This window comes from Lagopus muta, chromosome Z, assembly GCF_023343835.1.
Source record: "Lagopus muta isolate bLagMut1 chromosome Z, bLagMut1 primary, whole genome shotgun sequence".
NCBI lineage: Eukaryota > Metazoa > Chordata > Aves > Galliformes > Phasianidae > Lagopus > Lagopus muta.
Window position 1 is genome coordinate 23,204,867 of NC_064472.1, and position 19,332 is coordinate 23,224,198.

A 19,332-nucleotide genomic window follows, 5' to 3' on the forward strand; every position below is an offset into this window, starting at 1 on the left:
CTGTTTGAAATGTTTTCTAAATCAGGATGTGAATTGAGGACTTTAACCCCATGCGAATAAAAGAGGATTCTTTTGAGCTTTCAGGAATACTTCGTGGCATGCTGCTATCATCCTCTGTGCCAGCAGTCATCATCTGTGTCTAACAAAGCCATATCTGAATGGAATCAACTGCAACTGTAGCCCATTGCAGAGTCCTCACCCTTCCAGCCTAGTACCTTGGTGTTATCTTGAGTTTATGAAGATATCTTAAGTTGCCCTTTAAAGCTTACTGTCTTTTCCTTACAGCACCATTTACTGTTTTTGTTACTGAGCTAGGAGCAGTAACTGTTCTCACAGCACTGTGGAAGAACATTTGCAGGACTTTATTTCACATGACACATTTCATAAGGATCTTGGGCAGAATTCCTTACAAGATTCACCCAAGAATTTTATGTAAATTCAAACCCTTACCATGTGTTTCTGAAGGGAAGAAGAAGCAACACTGACTGATTTCACTAGAGCTATCTGATACTGTTGTAAGAGAGCAAAATCATTACAAGTCCCCTTTGCTTCCCTGAGCTTGATGAGCTGCTCTGTACAGTTCACCAGCATAGCTGTCAGAAAGGATTGCTCCTTACTTTCAGCATGGCTAACACATTGCTAGCAGCCAGCTGATGTTCCTCTCCTGCTGACTGGTAGTGCCCATTCCACCAGGCTCTTGGTCTGCTTCCAGCCACTATTTATAATCTGAACAGCAGCTGCAGAGACTCTGCTTCATTCATGTGTATCAAGTCTTGTGGAGCTAGTTACTATTACCAGATGCCAAATGTTGTAGTGAAAGTACTCCAGTCTCCATTCAACCAAATTTCCCATTTCTGTCATCCCAAGACAGTGACTCTCGTCATACCTCTATAGTGCAGATCAGTGACACCAAAAGAATGTATTTGCCCCTAACCAATGGTTTGCAACTGTGACTACAGTAGAGTAGGAAAACCAATTTCTAATTAGTTCAGTTTAAAGCAACATGTCTAGTAATAAAGCCATAGAATAGTAATAAAGCATAATTCTGCACACCCTTCTGTAAATCTAAAGTAAAGCTTAAATCGTGTTTTACAGTGCTGATATTGCCTACAGTGCAGCAGGTAATGAATAAGCAATATCTCAGAAAACATCTCTTGATTTGGACTGCTTTTGTTTCTTTGTTTCTTGAAGGCATCTCTTGAAATAACTTCATTCTGAATGCAGCTCATTAATGTGTGCTCCCTGCCCCTGCCCGTGCAAGTCTTCTCCAACTGTCTAAACATGGTGACTGGAGATTTTAGGATTAATTTTCTGTAAGCGACCTACTTCACAGAGAAAGATTCTCATTTATAGCCTCTGGCATTCTATTCAGGTCACAGATGGACAGATAGCAAAGCTATTCCTCGGTGACTTACTGGAGTTGTAACCAATACCCAGTGAGAACAGAGATCAGCTCAGTGTTAATTGGTCAGAATGCCTAAAGGTATACAAGATCATTGAACCCTACTTTAATTTGCAGGGATAAAAGTACTGCGTGCTACAGAAGTTAAATATCTGATGTTGAAGCCTTAGCCTTGAAGGTGGACACCAGGCACAGTTCTGGCTGTGGAGGTCTCAGATATTACCCACGTAAGAGATTCGGTGGCCAACACCAAGGATCAGAGGTCCTGGGAATGTTTACTTACTATGAAGTGCTCACAATCCCATGAACTGTTGACACTGTGAAGATAATTCTACTTACAATCAGTATGATCTAAGCCTTTCTTATGGAAACAATTTTTGTACATTGTGGTTAGTGAAAGCAATAATACTCCTGTTTTACTGTTAGCCATTACAGGCCCATTTTCTCTCTTGTAATTGGTTTATACTCTGCTGCTGCAGAAGTACTGATGCAGCTGTTTGTAAAACAGCTTGTTATCTTGTGTTCAGACACTCAGAATTTTCACAAAGGAAATTACTAGGCTTCATCTTCTGCTACAATACTTGCAAGCGTTCAGTAGAACTTTTCATGATGAGAAAGGGGCAACAAGCCAAAGTGTGAAGGGTGTTTCTTTTTTTGAAAAACCATCTTAAAACTTTAAGTGTGCCATGAATCCAGTGTTGTTAACTGTGACAGGACTGAAGAAATGTGTATTAAAATCGTGGTAGTGCCACTAAAAGGGTGCATGGCTTTTAGAGCACAGCAAAAAACATAGTTAGGCATGTCAAATCCTTAAGCTGCAAATATGTTTGTGCTCATGTCATCCTGTGTACACAGACTGCTCTGCTCTTTGAGCTGCAGTGCAGAACACCTTTCAGTGTGTTCTGTCAGGAGCTGCATTGTTGTTTGGATCACTTTCACCACTGAATGCATGTTCCCATTTCAGATGAGCAAATATATTCGTGTTTGTTTCAGATGTTTGCAGCCATGAAGACTACACTAAGACAGAGCTTTGCTGGTATTTCCTATGATGCACTCTAATACACTGAAGGCAAAATCAATTCCTTTTAGCAAAAAGCATTTCAATCAGTAGTTAAATAAAAGGCTTTAAAGAGTATGTGTAGCCCTCTTATACGTATTCTGAGGGACTGCAGTGCTAGCCATAGGCTTGGTTATGATTTTTAGTTACCTGTGTGTGTGCTTTCAGCTTCTGACCTGTATGTTTCCCACCCCAGGTCTCAGCCCCAGAGTTTTCTATCCTAAGGGAGAATTGCTGTTGAGCTTAAAGTTTGTCTTTCTCCTTCTTTACTCTGGAGCTGTAGATAAATTTGAACCAATGTAGCCCTGTAGGTATAGACCTTAATACAGGTAATTTTAGTATGGTTTGAGAGCAGCCTGTTGTACATTTTATCAGTTCCTAAAATAATTAATTTAAATCTAAATAAGTCCAGTTTTAATTAAAATAATCCACAAAGCATACTTCTTTTTTTCTCAATATGTTGTTTGAAAAAGCTAAATCAGCACTCCTACAATGGGTTGCAGGCTATTTTAATGAGATTACAATTTTAAGAAGTATGTTAATACAAAAAAATAATCCATGCCTTTGATTCTTTGTTTTCTCATATTGATATCCATCACATTGTATTTATGTGGGAGAATGTGGACTTTTATGAGAAGAAACAGGATAATCCTAAGTAACTGAAAAATTAGTTTTATATGTGACAGTACACAACAGACTGATTTAAGTAATATACTTCTATTTTATGGAGCAATAGCACTATCTGTAAAAGATATGAGCAGGATTCTTGTCAGGATAGTTAGGGTACTGAGCAAAAAGGTGAAAGTGAGACACTATGAAACCTACTCACATGGTTACTCAGCATTAATTTGGACTCTGTCTTCTGAGATCTTCTGAGCTTATAAAAGCTTACCTGTATCATTGTGAGTATACACAGTGCAAGCTAAACCCTTCATCTCCCTTTTAGTGTCTTCAATTGTGATATGAAGTGGTCAAACGGTTCACCTCTGTAATAATAATAATAAGACACATAGCTTATAATCCGCTGTTTTAACTGAATATAGTCCTTTGTGTGTGTGTAATTCTTCTTGAGGAAAGATGAGTATTATGATACATTTTGTAAGCAGGAATGGTGTCACACACAGTTTGCTACTTGTCCTGCTGTATTGGAGCTATTGAATATAGCCAATTGCATGAACCTGTTGGTGTGGTCATTTGTTTGCAAGATCAGAACATCCAGAAAGAAATGGGAATGTGATGATGAACTAGAATTTTCACAGAATTTGTTGATATGATGTGCTATTGTAGATGGAAATTTGATAAGAGAAACAGAAGCATAGACATTGCTTCAAAAATTTGTTCTCATCTTCTTTAATATGTGAGTCGGTGTTCCCTGATGAAATGGGATTATTAGTTTAGTCATTTAAAATTTAAAATTTTTGGTGGCAAACTTCTAATCAGTTGAATAGTTCATGCAATGCTATAACAATTTGAAAGAACCCACGTTCCTCTTCTGAAAGAACTTGTATTCCTGTTCACGGGGATGTCACAATATATTTGGAAGAAAATGCTGGAGCATGGAAGAATCAGACATCCCATGTTAGAGAAACAGTAAATGTGATCTGAATGGATAATGAATATTACTTGATGACTGGCTGGCTTTGAACACCTCAGGAAGTTCTCTAAGAATTATCATGTTTCTGAAACATGCTTTTGTGGGACAGGCTGTGCATATGCAATTGCAAAAAAAGAAACCTAGTGGGTAAAATGGTGGCAGAATGTTTCATTGCTTCTATATGCAAAGTTCAGATAAACCTATAAATTTAAATGCAAAATATAATTAAACATATTGCATTATAATAATGAGAAATAGACTATAATAATTACTCATAATTCACCTTAAATGCAAAGTCATTTTGACCGAAGTTACAAATCATTGGTTTTCAATGGTGCTTTTAACAGTAACCCGATTAGACAAAAGGAATTATTTTCTCTCTGTATGTTCCATGTAGGTGTGCACCTCATATGCTGCTGTCTTTATAAAAGTAAACAATGATGACCTGTTTGAATACTAATACATTCACCTGATAGGTCTGACATTTTTTTTTCCTTTGCATACTCAGTATAAGGATGGAGTCTACAGATGATGGATGACTAATTATCTTTGAAAACTAAAGACCTGTATTTGCTCAGATAATAACTAAACTATAGGCAGGAATTGTTCCTCCATAAGCTGTTCAATAAACCCCACCACCAGAATCCAATTTGCAGTAATGGAAAAAATCTCTGTGGTTCTTGATCTTTAGCTTCTTTGCCAATATTACTGAAGAATAATTAACACTATTATGATGTTGAAATATAAGATCTTCGAACTTTAATTATAAATTAATTTTAAAAAAGGAAGTATAAAGTATATGTCAGTCACAGAAGGCTTGCATTAGGGCTACTAAGCTGTAGTTCCAAAGCACTACATTATTTCTCTTGTAACAGATCTCTTTCTACAATATCTTTCATTAAGGAATAGGTTGAAAAAGCACTTAATACACATATGTTAAAATGGCGACTAATCATATGCATATGGTAAAATTATGAGGTGTTGCATTTGGGAAGTTGATGTGTATTTCATCATCCTTAACATTTTATTAAAACAAAATAACTGTTGAGCTGGGAGATTAGAGGTTGTTTTCCAGTAATGACATATTTATATTGAGAATTCTGTTGATGACTTTTTTTTGCATTTAAAGCTTGGATATTTGAGCACTTGCATTCTCATTTGAACATTTAGTCATAGAGGTGTCTGAGGATTCTCATTCTGTTCTTGCAGTTCGACAATCAGCAAGCATTGGGAGGCAGAACTGGCCACGCTCAAGGGTAATAATGCTAAGCTCACAGCAGCCCTGCTGGAGTCCACTGCCAATGTAAAACAATGGAAACAACAGCTTGCTGCATATCAGGAGGAAGCAGAACGTCTTCATAAGCGCGTAAGTCAAGTCAAACAGCCAGAGTCAGTGAGACGGAACTACTGGTGAATATATTTACTCATATTGAAATAGAACAAATAAGCATAATGTTGAAGATTTACCTAAATCTTTGACTCAGACAATAATGACCACTTTAAAGCACAAGGAGTTTCTCAGGAAGTTCTTTTTTATCAGTTCCTTTTCTGTAGAGGATTTTTTTGCAGCAAAAGTTACTTAAGCTGTGAACCATAGAACATTCTTGCCAGCATTCAATCTTCATTTTATGTCAGCTGCATCATATTTGTTTCAGGGCCTTCTCCATAGAGTGCTATGGAGTCATTACATTCAGCGTCCTCTTGCCTTTAAGCCCATAGAAATGTGACATCAGATCTGTAAGTTAAAGAAATCCTTTTGTAGTTTCCAGAGGTGCTGAAGCAGAACAGCTTCCTTTTGTCCTTGCACCCAAAGAAAACTGAGCATAGGATCAAGCTCACAATGTGCAATTAAAGATCTGCTCCTGCATGCATACAAAAGGGACAGGATCCCATTCTCTACTTTCACAGAAGTCTTTTGACAAACCAGAAGTTAGAGCTTAGTGCAGGTAAGAGTAACACTCTTCTGGGAGGAATAAAGAATATGCAACATTGAAAGCTGTGCTGTGAATATAAGTATACAATTTCTTTTCTCTTTTCCTATGTAATATTTAATATATTGTTATAAATCATTCTGTTTTATCCACATGAATTTGTAATTGTAGCTTAAGGCATATTTCTGTGCAAAGTGAAGGCAGCCTTAAGACATGTATGGAGGAAAGATGTACTTTGGGAAATTTATTATAGTTTTGTTATTATCAGGAAATTAACTTAAGGAAAACAAACAAACAAACAAACAAACAAACAAAACAAAGGACCTTGTTGTGATTTAATCCAGCAGGTCGCTGGGCTTCACACAGCTGTTCACTCACTCATCTGCTTCCCAGCAGGATGGGGAGAGAATAGAAAAAGATGAAGTAGAATCTGTGGGTTGAGATAAAACTATTGACTAAGATAGAGAAAAGGATAATAATTATGACAAATGTATATGTGTATGTATATGTATTATAATAAGTGATGCATAAGTAATTGCTCACTGTTCCCTGACTGATGCTCAGCTAGCCCCACTATCAGCAGAAGAGTACAAGATGAACCGACACCCCCTTCAGAACTCCTTCCACTTGATGTTATATGGTATATCATATGGCAAGTTTAAGACAGCTGTCCTGATTCTGTTCCTTCCCAGCTCCTTGGACTCTTTGCCGAGAGTGGCCTTGGCTCTATGCAACACTGGTTAGCAGGCTACTGTAATCATTGGTGTGTTATCAACGTTGTTTTTCTCCTAGAAACAAAACATAGCATCATACCAAACACTTTGAAGTAAACAATTCCATCCCAGTTGAAATTAAGACAGATGGAACTGAGCTTGTTCAGCTTGGAGAAGAGAAGGTTCTGGGGAGACCTCCACTGTGGCCTTCCAGTACTTACAGGAGGCGTATAAACAGGAGGAAGAACAACTGTTTACAAGGGTAGATAATGATAGGACAAGGGGGAGTGGTTTTAAACTGAGAAACGAGGGGTTTAGGTTGATATTAGGAGGAAGTTTTTCACACAGAGGGTGGTGATGCGCTGGAATAGGTTGCCCAGAAAGACTGGAGACATTCAGGATCAGGCTGGATGTGGCTGTGGGCAGCCTGGTCTGGTGGTTGGCGAGCAGGAAAGTAAAAACTAGATGATTGTGGTCTTCTTCAACCCAGGCCATTCTATGATTCTGTATGCTTTTGTGCATGAAAACAGTATTCTGGAATAAACTGACAGATGGGAAAGGTCAAGTACAAACACAGCGGACTTTTAATTTGATTTTATATGGTGAACTCTATTGGACAAAATAAGATATGGAAACTGTAGTTAGCCAAATTGCAAAAGTTTCTCTCAGACCTGCACTGAACCTGTCCACTGAAGGCTTCCAGTACTTGAAGTTAGTAGTCACTGAGAAGTTTGGCAGAAAATAACCCCATTTGTATTCCAGCTCGTACTCAGATATCAGAGTGTAGGGGTGGCTAGGCTTAGATTCTGGATGATGTCCAATTCAACACTCTAAGTCTGATCACGTTCAGTAGAGCATTATCACAATTATGGATTCACAAGTAGCGCACTGACCAATTCATCTAGTCATGTTCAAATGGGCTCCCACAATGACCCTTAAGGAATTTGTCAGCATTCAATGAGAACTCTCATGGCTGGATTAGTGAACAGCGCAGCTTATTAAAGGAACAGGAGTACAGGTTATTTTAGATTGCTGTTGGTAAGTGACCTGTGTGCAAAGCACGTGAGGTTGACTGAAAATAAGAATGTTTCCAACTGCAAATGCATTAAATTAGGGAATGACTCTGTACAACATATTCCTAAGTTTCCCATGGGCAGCACTCTGCACAACTCTGTTTGCAAGTGTTATCCAATAGGTGTCCCTATGGGGAGGAAGGGAAGCTCAGCCCACTGACTGATCTTGGAAGTCAGCAGTGGTGTCTTCCCTTCCATTTCTCTTCTCTTAAGGCATTTGTATGCTATTTTCTTACTTTAAGATGGAGCTTGAGTGACTTTAGTCAAACAGAAAGGTGGAAAACTGCTGGTTCATGGCTGGCTCACTACAACAATGCAGCTTATCAGTTCCAATAGTATCACTGTGTCCCCATCCCTGCAAAGATTATGGAGTCTGTCCATGGGTCCTCCACCCTGTTCTGCCCTCCATGCTGCTTTTTCTTAGCGTCATCTCACCTAGTGTTTGCTAACAGCTAAGATTGCAGGTCACATTAGGGAACAATCATGGAACAGGTTATGACCTGGGAAACCATAGCAAGTATCAGGCTGTTGAAAATGTCCTATATCTGGACTGACTTGAAACGAGAATCTTGCAATCCCAGCTAAATGAGTTGGGAAGAATCGGGAAGAATAACATTTTGCAATAGACCCTAACTGCATGTGTTAATCTGTCTAGATGAAATGCATGAAGTGTAATTAAAACTGGTGCTTTTTTTTGCAGATTATTTTCAATTCAAGAGATTGGCAGATGATGGCAAAATTGCTTTGCTTCAGAAAGATTCTATTGAGGCACAAGCTCAATATATGTTTGTATGGAGGCTTTCACTTGTTTCATTTAAGCATCCCCTTTGGAATGGTGGAAGCTCTAACCTGCGGTTCAGTTTTGTGAATGAAAGATAATAATCATAGCTGATAAATTTATGTAGATTATAAACTTATATCATGATTAGTACACTACAGAAGTTCATGTAGATTTGACCACTAGATAGGTTTTACAGTGAATAACTTTTTGCTAAAATATAGACATAATGAAGTGGCATTCTTCATAATAATATGTATTAATAACTTCATGCAAAGAGGAGACAGTGCAGTTCTGATCCAACAAAGATTAAAAAAGTAAAACAGAACAACAACAATAACTGAATTTCCTGCCCACAGCTGAGAGACCCGTGAGACAAGATGAGCGAGTTGTGATGATAGATGATCCCTTTTTCTTCATATTGCTGTCCTACTATTGGCAATCACTATTAGCTACATTCATTAATAGATGATTATTTGTAATCACTGTAACCTCTGCCAGACAAACTTCCTGCACTTATTTTGTATTTCTGAAGAAAAATAAAATGCTGTAACATGGGATCATCTACACTGTGCCCTTACAGTCATCATCTACATGCTTGTATTAAAGTTTCCTATAATTGTTGACCACCAGGCTTACTGATGTCTTGCATATCTCTGTGCTTATGGCTCTCAGGTGTGTGTAAATTATTACAGGATAGTTCATCAGGAGAACTGATCTGTATTGGAATTGCTTTAAGAGAAGTACAGGCTTGGCTAACACTGTAAATCAAACTCTCTAGGCAAAAGTGTGCATCGATCATCTCAATTCATTACCTGTACAGCAGAATACAAATGCTGTTCTATCCCACATGTTGGAAACTGATCTTTCAATTTGAAATAGTGCTCCATTTCAGAAAGAAATTGCGATACAGATATTTCTCCATTACACGTACAGAAAATGTGCTTGTGAAATGCTGCATCTGGATACTGTTGGCTATGGTACATTCAGTAGCAAGGAGTGTTATGAAACTGTATGATATAGTCATTCTGTTTGGTTTATCGTCGAATTATGGAATTACAGAATGGCTCGGGTGGGAAGAGACCTTAAGGCTCATCCAGTTCCAATTTCTTCCTAACCTCTAACCTAAATCTCTCCTCTTTTAGCTTAAAGCTGTTACACCCGTCATTACACACTGTGACAGAGTGTCTCTCCACAGCTTTCTTCTAAATCCCCTTCAAGTACTGGAAGGCCACAATGAGATCTCCCCACAGCCTTCTCTTCATTCTGAACAAACTCCTGCTGCTTCAGCCTATTATCTTAGAAGAGGTGCTCCAGCCCTCCGATTTTCTGGGCCTGCTCCAACAGCTCCACATCTTTCTTGTGCTGGGGGCCCCAGATCTGCATGCCAGTATTCCAAATGGGGCCTCATGACGGCAGAGTGGGACAACAACCTCCCTATTCCTGCTGGCCACCCCTCTTTTGATGCAGCCCAGGATGCAGTCGGCCTTCCAGGCTGCAAGTGCGTGCTGCTGGCTCATGTCCAGCTTTTTGTCCACCAGAACCCACAAGTCTTATTCTCAGTGAGTTCTTACCAAAGAATCACAGAATCCCTATAATTGGAAGGAACATTAAGAATCATCTAGTACAACTCTTCTGCAGTGAACAGGGACATCTACAGCTAGGTCAGGTTGCTCAGAACCCAGTCCAACCTGGCTTTGAATGTCTCTAAGGATCCGACATCCATCACCTATCTGGACAATCTGTTCTAGTGTTTCACTACTCTTGGTGTAAAAAATTTTTTTCCTTATATCCAATCTAAATCTCCCCTCTTTTAGTTTCAAACCATGTCCCATTGTCCTATCAGCACAGACCCTGTTAAAGAGTCTGTTCCCTTCTTTCTTATATCCTTCCTTTCGATACTGAAAGGCCACACTCAGGTCTCCCTAGAGCCTTCTCTTCTCGAGACTGAACAGCCCCAGTGCTCTCAGCCTTCCTCACAGAGAAGGTATTCCATCTCTTGGATCATTTTTGTGGCCCTCATCTGGACACTGTCCAACAGGTCAATGTCTCTCCTGTACTGAGGATTCCACACCTGGATGCAGCACTCCAGGGGAAGCCTCACCAGCACTGAGTAGAAGGGCGGGATCACCTCCCTCACCTTACTGATGCTTCCTTTAATGCAGCCCAGGATCTGGTTGGCTTTCTGGGCTGCAAGGGCACGTTGCTGGCTCATGTCCAGGTTACAATCCACCTGTGCTTCTAATTCCTTTTTGTCAGGAATTTGCTCTATTCTCCCAGTCTGTAGATGTGTCTGATATTTATCTGTTAAGCTGTGGAATCCATCTCCCCTGACGTTATAAAAGTTACATACCATGTCTAAGATGGTGATGTTTTTTTATATATATAATCCGTATAGAAGCAAAAATGTAAGTAAGTGTACTAGTGTAGTAGTGACTCTACTTACTAGTATAGTCTGTGAATTTGCTTCTGTAAGTGCTGGTCCATCTCCATAAGATAATCATCTAGATAGTCCTCTACAAATGCTTTTAGTCAAATGAGACAAAATCCATCTTTGTTTCACAGTATCACAGAATCATTTTACATGGAAGGGAACTTGCAACTTACCTTGGCCAACTCCACACTGAAAGCATGGCCAACTTTGAAGTTAGACCCAGCTCTAGGATTGAACAGATTATTCAGGACCATGATTCAAGTCCTGGGAAATGGAAAATATCTAGTTGGAGTTGGCCATGCTGAAACTTGTACATGATACCAATTCAAAAGTCAAATGCTATTTGATCATAAAGGAACTGTGTTGAAAATGAGTGAATAAATGATTTATAGAAATACTTACAGAAAAATTTACTTCAAGGAGAAAGAAAATTTTGGAAATTAGTTTGCGTGTTTAGCTGCAATGTAGTTGTTGTTTTATATGCCCAAGATGGCTATTACATAATCTTTCCTGCTGGAGAAGAAAGATGTGAGTACATCTCCATGCATTAGATAGATATGCTCATTTATAAAGGTCACAGTTTTGTACAGAATAAACCAGCTTCCAAAATTAAGAACTGTACTTCCAGCTCTAGCTGCTGTGTTCAGTGCAATTTAATATTATATTTTGTGGTTTATATATAATTCGATTGTGGCTTTAGGTTTGGTGCCTGAGTCATCTATCTGCAAGACACAGCAGACTCTGTTGAGTGTGGTGGGGGGAAGTAATGCAGTGTATATTAGTAAATATATATCAGTAAATTTTATGTTATTATTTCTGTTGTTAGATTTCTCTTTATATAAATAGCCTTATAGATAGCCTTATTTACATAAATAGTTGCCTTTTTATATAAATAAAGTATTTTTGTTGCTAATACTATTTATTATAGGAAGATCTTCTGTACCTTTTTCATCAGTTTCAAGTTTGTGATAATTTACTTACATTCTTTTGTTTTACTTTATATCTCACTCATAGTTTCTGTTACTCTCATTCACTGTGATAAAATGAATCTTTTGGTTCAAAGAATCATAGGAGTTGGAAAGGAGTTGGACATAGGAGTCCTTCAAGATCACCATGCCAAACCATTAACTTACCTACTGAGTCTCACCACTAAATCATGTCTGTTAGGGCTACATCCAAATGCCTCTTAACTACGTTCAGGAATGAGAACTCCACCACTTCCCTGGGCAACCCAGTCCCATGGTTGGCCACCATCTCTGTGACGGAATTTTTCCCGTTGTCCAATCCAGACCTCCCATGGCACGACTTGTTATGGCCACTTCCTTGCGTCCTAACTTGTTACCTGACAAAAGAGATGGACATCTGCCTTGCAGCAACCTCTTTCAGAATTTGCAAAGAATTCTCCCTTGAGCCTCCTTTTCTCCAGACTCAATCTCAGTTCCCTCTGCTGCTCGTCTTTTGTATTTCTGTAGTCCCTTCATCAGCGTTATTGCTCTTCCCTGAATACATTCCAGTGATTCCATATCCTTTTAGTGAGAGGCCCAAAACTGAACACAGTTCTCCAGGTGTGGCCTCCCCACTGCCAATTACAGTGGGACACTTTCCTATGCCTGTTAGACGTACTGTTTCTGATACAGAATACCACTGGCCTTCTTGACCACCTGGGTGCACTGCTGGCTTGTGTTCAGCCAGCTGTTGACCAGCACCTCTGCGTGCTTGCTGGCCAGCTTTGAATCCACTTTTCCCCAAGCCTATGCTGCTACGTAGATATGTTATGACGTGGCATTTAGCCTTGTTGAATGCCATACAATTGAATGCGGCCCATCAGTTCATCCTGTCCAGGTCCATCTGCAGAGCTTCCGATTCTCATACAGTACTCATTGCAAGCTTTGCTTTTTAAGATGTTTCAAATTACTTTAAACCTCACAACTCTACAGCTTCTTGAAGGGAGGTTGTTATGAGGAGGGGTTTGGCCTCTTCTCCCAGGCAACAAACAGGACCTGAGGAAATGGCTGCAAATTGTACCAGAGGAGGTTTAGGGTAGACATAAGGAAGTAGTTTTTCTCTCAGAGAGTGGTCAGGTACCGGAATGGCTGCCCAGGGAGGTGGTGGAGTTGCCATGGCAGTGTTCAACAGGCGTCTGGATGAGGAGCTACGAGATATGGTTTAATAGCTTGTGGTAGCAGTGGTAGTGGGAGGATGGTTGGACTAGATGATCTTGCAGGTAGTTTCAATTCTTGCAATTCTATGATTCTATGATTCTATGATTTTTTATTCTGTAACTGCTTTAAATTTGACTAAAATGGTTTTTCTTTGTATCACAGTTTACACTTTCTAAAATATAGAGACAAAACTATGTATTTGATTTTGATGGTATAAAAAAATCATTTAGTATTTTTTTCCTGATTTTCTCATCTATCAATTCAGTTTCTCACATTAAACCACATTTATTTGCTTCCTCTGAGGCTTTTATCTTCTTTCTCCTGCTTGTTTTCTGCATTAATAATGCCTGGAGCTGAGGAGAAATAGAACACAGATTCAGTGTGACTGAGCGTAAAGGTCTCAATAAATTAAAGCTTTGTGTTCTCTTCTGATATATTATGAGCTTAAGTCAGAAATATTGTATATTGGTATTTTGTCAGACGTATTTTTCAAAAGTTCACTAAATTCTTGTATGGGTTTTTCCTTCTAATAAATAGATAATAATTTTGAGAAGATATGATGCCAGTCAGGAGCTTAACACAGTCAAGAGCTAGAACTGAGAGTTCTGAACTTCCTGTCCTCTAATCTGCTCAGAAGCAGAAGAATAGAGATTTCCCTTAAACAGGGCTGGGGAGCACTCCTACACATCCTGTGTAGCTTTTTGAAGTCAAAGGGGCTCATTAGCTTAGAACAGCTTTGTAACAAAATATAAATAAATCTGAAGTAGCTACTTGAGACAAATAAGATAGCATTGATACATTAATCTTGGTATCATAGAAAGGAGAGGATTGAATGGTGATATGAATTATGGAAAGTAACCCAAAGTTTTGCCTTTGTTAAGTAAAAAATGGAACCTATGCAATTCTTGCATGCTAGCTGCTAAAGTAAATCATCTTATGGCACTGGGCAATGACACAGTCTAATAACACCACTTCATACTAAGAATGTTATAATCCTTGAAGACCATTCATCTGCAGGAAAAGACACCTTTAATACCATCATGAAGGGAAGTGATTGAGTTCTTGGGTATTCCTAAAAGAACAGAGAGGTCAATTCCTGAATTCTAGATTGTCATTTTTCCAAAATTTCTTAGGAAATAAGATGCGGTTATCTTATTATATTCTGGTTCTCTCATCCAGTGAGTGAAATGAGTATGAATAAGATTTATGCAGTCATCAAGAGCACCTGACAAATAATGGACCTTGATTTCATAGTGGTGAGGCCAGTCTCTTTTCAGTGGTGAGTGGAGACAGGACAAGGGGAAACGGCTGGAAACTGCAGCATAGGAAGTTCTGCACAAATGTGCGCAAGAACTTCTTTACAGTGAGGTGACGGAGCACTGGAACAGGCTGCCCAGGGAGGTGGTGGAGTCTCCTTCTCTGGAGATGTTCAAGACCTGCCTGGATGCCTACCTGTGCGACCTGCTGTAGGGAACCTGCTTTGGCAGGGGGGTTGGACACAATGATCTCTGGAGGTCCCTTCCAACCCCTACAATTCTGTGATTCTGTGATTCACTATTATTAAAGGAAATTTTAAAGTGGACACTGAACAAATGCATGAGCATACATTTATACCACCATTTTACTGGGCCATTTCTATGCTACTTAAAGAAAACAAGATTCTTTAAAATGTGCTATTAACCATCTTTAAAGAAGAATGGGACTCCATATAAACCATCTTTACAGACCCTTATCAGTAACCTCTTCATTTTCATCATCTGCATTAATAACTGAATAGCCAAGATTCAATTTTAAACATGCAGATATGTGACTGCTTGCTGATTCATAGCTGATATTCTGGACTTCTCACCCGCTGAGAAGTCAGCGTTCATTTATTAGCACCAGTGTGAGGTTACTGTGACTGTTTGGTCTTATGTGAGCGAGGAAGGAAATTTCCTAAAATTGGAAATATGAAATAAGGTGACAGAAAGTTTGTTAACAAGAAACTGATCAATGGAATTTTAATTAAAAAAAAATAAAATACTGACAGAACAACTTTTTTTCTGATATGACTTTTTCTTGTCATTCTCCCTTCAAGAATGTGTTCCTCCTCTTACTAAAGAACAGCCTGACCTTACATTAGATTTCAATTTAGAATGATTGATTAAAGAAAAAAAAATGTTCAAGTTAACTTCCTTCCTAAATTAATTTAATTCACATATGGCGCCATTTGTTTATAAAGTACATGGATAAGCATTTTGAAGGGTAAGTATGGTTAGCTTTGCTATTTAATTGATATAGTGGGATTACCATTTTGCTAGCATTTTTTAATGCATTTGATTGAAACAGATGAGTGTACCACTTGATGAGTTGTGAGTGCACAGAAAATAGACAAATCAGTACTTTTTCATATACGTTCTATTAATCTGGAATTGCAGTCAAATTCTTGTTGAGCTTTAAAGTCTTGAAAAAGAAAAACAATAGTAAGGTAGCTCTTGTCTAAGTTACGTTTAATGATGTTAAATATTGACCAAATGTTCAACAGAGGTGTTCTGAGGAATATTAAAAAGTTAGAAACAACATAGTAAGGTCTGAAAAAGCTGATTTTTACAACTGTTATACTCAAGTTTCTAGAAGGTATGTGGGAAAACAGGAACTTTACTTTTAATTTTTGAAATTATAATACGTTTCTAAAAGAAGAGTTTCTGATTTAGAAGAGGCAATAATTATCTGCTTAAGGTCTGTTAGCTCACAGTGGAACTAGTTTCTAATATAAAGAAATCCAGAGTGGTATTTTAAAAATGCTTAAGAAAAGCCTTGTGAAGAGTGGCCATCTTTGTGTGATACTGGGAGATAAGTAAAGGAGAAATGCCAAACATTTTCTTTCAAGTATGTGTTTTCCTGTCAGATACACATTTTTGCTCCCCCAAGCCTATTTCAACTATCCTAAATTTCATATTGCTTTTCTTATTGGCTTTTGTTGGCTAGCACATACTCTCAGGTCCACTTTATGAGTAATTCCTAATACTAATAGTCCACGTATAGTCTTTATCAAGATTCAATCTTTGTTTAATGCTTCAAATTTCTTAAATTTGAATTCCCTTTAAATAAAGGCAATTCACTTACTCTTAATGTGAGATGCTAGAAAAGTAACTGCTGTCAGTCTGGGAAGGTTTAAAAAAATGTTTTCACTTAAAGGCCCATCGTCTGCTTCTTTGTCATCATTCCAAAACTCCACTGCAGAATAAGGAAATTACAGGACTTGAAGTCCTCAGGATTAAAGATGATCTATCTGTACCATGTTTGCTATTGCATGTGTTTAATGAAACAGTCAGATAGCTGGAAAAAATACTTGCTACTTGGATTGCAGACAAAGAGATGTCCCAAGAAGTATCAGAATTATCAGTTGAAAAAACAATTAATGGCTGATGCTCAGAGCATTGAGTACAATTCCTATATTTTCAGATTTTCCTACTGCGGTTTCATTACTTTCTTCACAAAAACCAAGCAAATGATGGATTGTTTTTCTTTCACTCTGCAGAAATGAACTGTGGAAAACATTCTGGTATTTTCATGGCTTGAGGCTTCAGTGCCCAAAGACAAAAATGTGTCTTTTTCAGCAAAATCTTTAATTGATTTATCAATTGAAGAAAAATAATATATTGTTGTTAATTCCCAAAAATTCCTTCTTCCCCCAGGTTCTCATTTAATCTATGGGTAAATCTTGGAAAATGACAAGAGTAAATTTGATGTCAGAAACAATCCATCTTAATAATACTTCACTTTTTTTTTTCTTTCAGCATCTACCCTGACATACAGTTTTCCTTGTTTTCTGCTTTTTCACATTTCTTAGATCCAAAAATCTTCCCAGAGTTTTTATTCTTGAAAGCTGTACAAGATTGTTCTTTATGATTGGCTTGTTTGCATGTTGTTCTCCATCTTACTGTCCACCATGAAGAACTGAGAAACTTCTTGTGCAAAAATTATGTGAAACTGTTCTTCCAAGTATTGCTGAGACACACAGTATCATTTTTCTTCTCATTGTGGAGAAGAAGTTTTTCTTTGTAGGAAGCTCATCTTCAATTATTGATGGAATAATATTATCACAGTTGCAGTTACGATCCATTAAGAGATGTAACTCAGCTGGCTAAAAATACATAAGGAATACTTAAACTACACATGAATATTCTGCTGTTCTGCACTATAGCCTGGGCTAGTAGATCTTGGATATTGTGTTCCACAACAAATACAAATGACAAAAACATCATTAGAAAGCAGATTAAAGAGTGTGAGAGTATCCACAAAACAAACTAAAGCAACACTGAAAATTTATCTTAAGCTGTCTTTGTCTATTTTTCTGTAATAGTTGAAATAATTTCTGTGAAGTTTAAGAACAAGTTAATGACCTATTGCTTCTAACTGTAAGATCCTGAATAAAGACTTCCGTTGATGGAGATCAGAAGAGTACATGGCTATCTCCAGAAAGTGGTTTGAAAAAAAATGAGCTTTGCGAGGATGGCCTCTTCAGATATTCCTGTAATCCCCACTTCTTTGCCTGGGGTGATCAGAACCTTCAGTAGTTAAGCAGATGTCTGTTTTGAGATTTGATACAGTCTCTTCACTTGGTTTCTTAGCGCTTTGATTTGGTTTGCTTCCTTGGAGTAGCTTTGTGCAGACGCTGTCTTGAGCTCACATTAAATCTGTTCTCCCTTCTGTTACACGGCCTCACTTCTGTCTTGCAAACAGCTGAACACTACGATGAAAACTTCTGCCTGGTGTTCTCTGCTTATAAGCTGTTGACCCTAGATCAAAATCCCTGGAAAAGTCTTGAATGTCTTCTGCAGAAAAGACTCTATCAGAACAGTTGTGTTTCTGTCTTATTTGAGCTGGTGTATTTCTCATTAAACTATGCATTTAGGTATAATAATTTTCATATAATAAAAAACTATCCTATGAGGTAGTCACCAAATAGCCCTTTCAGACCTTCTTTCTTCATGAGCTGTGATTACCTTGGTGATAATGTAAAGTACAGAAGTAGGGGTAAGAGCAATGTTCCTTTTTTTTTTTTTTTTTAAGTCTCAATTAGGAAGTCACAGTTTTGACTTTTTTCAGTTATTCAGTCTTATAGTGGCAGAAAGAATTTTGTTTAATCTGTTATTGTTCAAAGTTTTTTTTTAAGTCTTTGTCAGAATTCAGAATACAGTCAGAATTCTATACCAGAAATGAGTTTTAATAAGTTGGTTAATGTTGCTAAATGTTACTGTGCAAAAATTTGAATGATTGATTGTACCTTGCTCTTAAATATGAAAAAAATAGGTAAGATGTCCCTGAAAATAGCAGTTGGGAGGGTCAGACTAAAATGTTTTACCATTCTTCTTTGCCTCCCTCTGTGCATACTGCTTAAATAGTTATTTTTAATGTTTTTTTGGACCAATGATCACGAGGAAAATAATTCAATTTGAAACAAGGGAACTGAGCAAGTAAATGTTAGCCAGTTTTTGCCTAGAGCTTTATCTTTTGTTACGTATGTTTTCAATCACATATGCTTTATGTTGCGCAGTTTTCCAACCCATCTTACTCTACAGATGTTTTAAAAGGTCATAAAATGATTTTTTAATTTAAAGGTACATTGAGGGAGAGAGCATCATGGAAATATTTGACATCTTTTCAGATTTGTATAGGAGTAGGCATTTAAATAAGACTGATTAAAGTAACCATCTCCTTTTAATTGTCCTGTTTTGTTGTTGTTGTTACTGTTTTTTCAACAAACATTAAACAGAACAGTTGAACAATGCGTTATTTTCTTGCATAAGCAGTAAGAAATCACAGAATCACAGAAATGTGTTTTTGCCCAGGGAAAAGCTGGGCTAGAGTTCACATCACAGTCCCTTTAGTATGGGTAATTAATTGCCCTTCTGGGAGTGCCTGACAGTTGGCAAGAAGATCTATGTGGCAAACCCTACTCACTCCAGCAAAATCAGCTGTGTTTGCTGAAGTGATTTCAGAACGTGTCTCGAGTTGCCCAGAGCACACTGAGAAGTGTTCACCTGAGCCATGTGGCCATAAATGGTCTCTTCCAGGCGGCATTTCCAGCTGGCAGCAATATAGGCAGCCAAGAACAGTAACATTTCACCCCCACCAGCTCCTGGGAGACACTTATGCACCCTTGATTCTGGAGCGCTGGGAAGGTAGGTTGGAGACTGAGTTTT

General features: G+C 38.1%; 1 protein-coding gene across 1 annotated transcript in view; it reads left to right on the forward strand.

The window, feature by feature from the left end:
• Positions 1 to 19,332, forward strand: part of HOMER1 (homer scaffold protein 1) — a 94,046-nt gene that overhangs the window by 62,544 nt on the left and 12,170 nt on the right. The window contains exon 6 of the mRNA XM_048931428.1: positions 5,263 to 5,419. Within this exon, the coding sequence (XP_048787385.1) occupies positions 5,263 to 5,419 (157 nt within the window). The remainder of the gene's footprint in view (positions 1 to 5,262; positions 5,420 to 19,332) is intronic.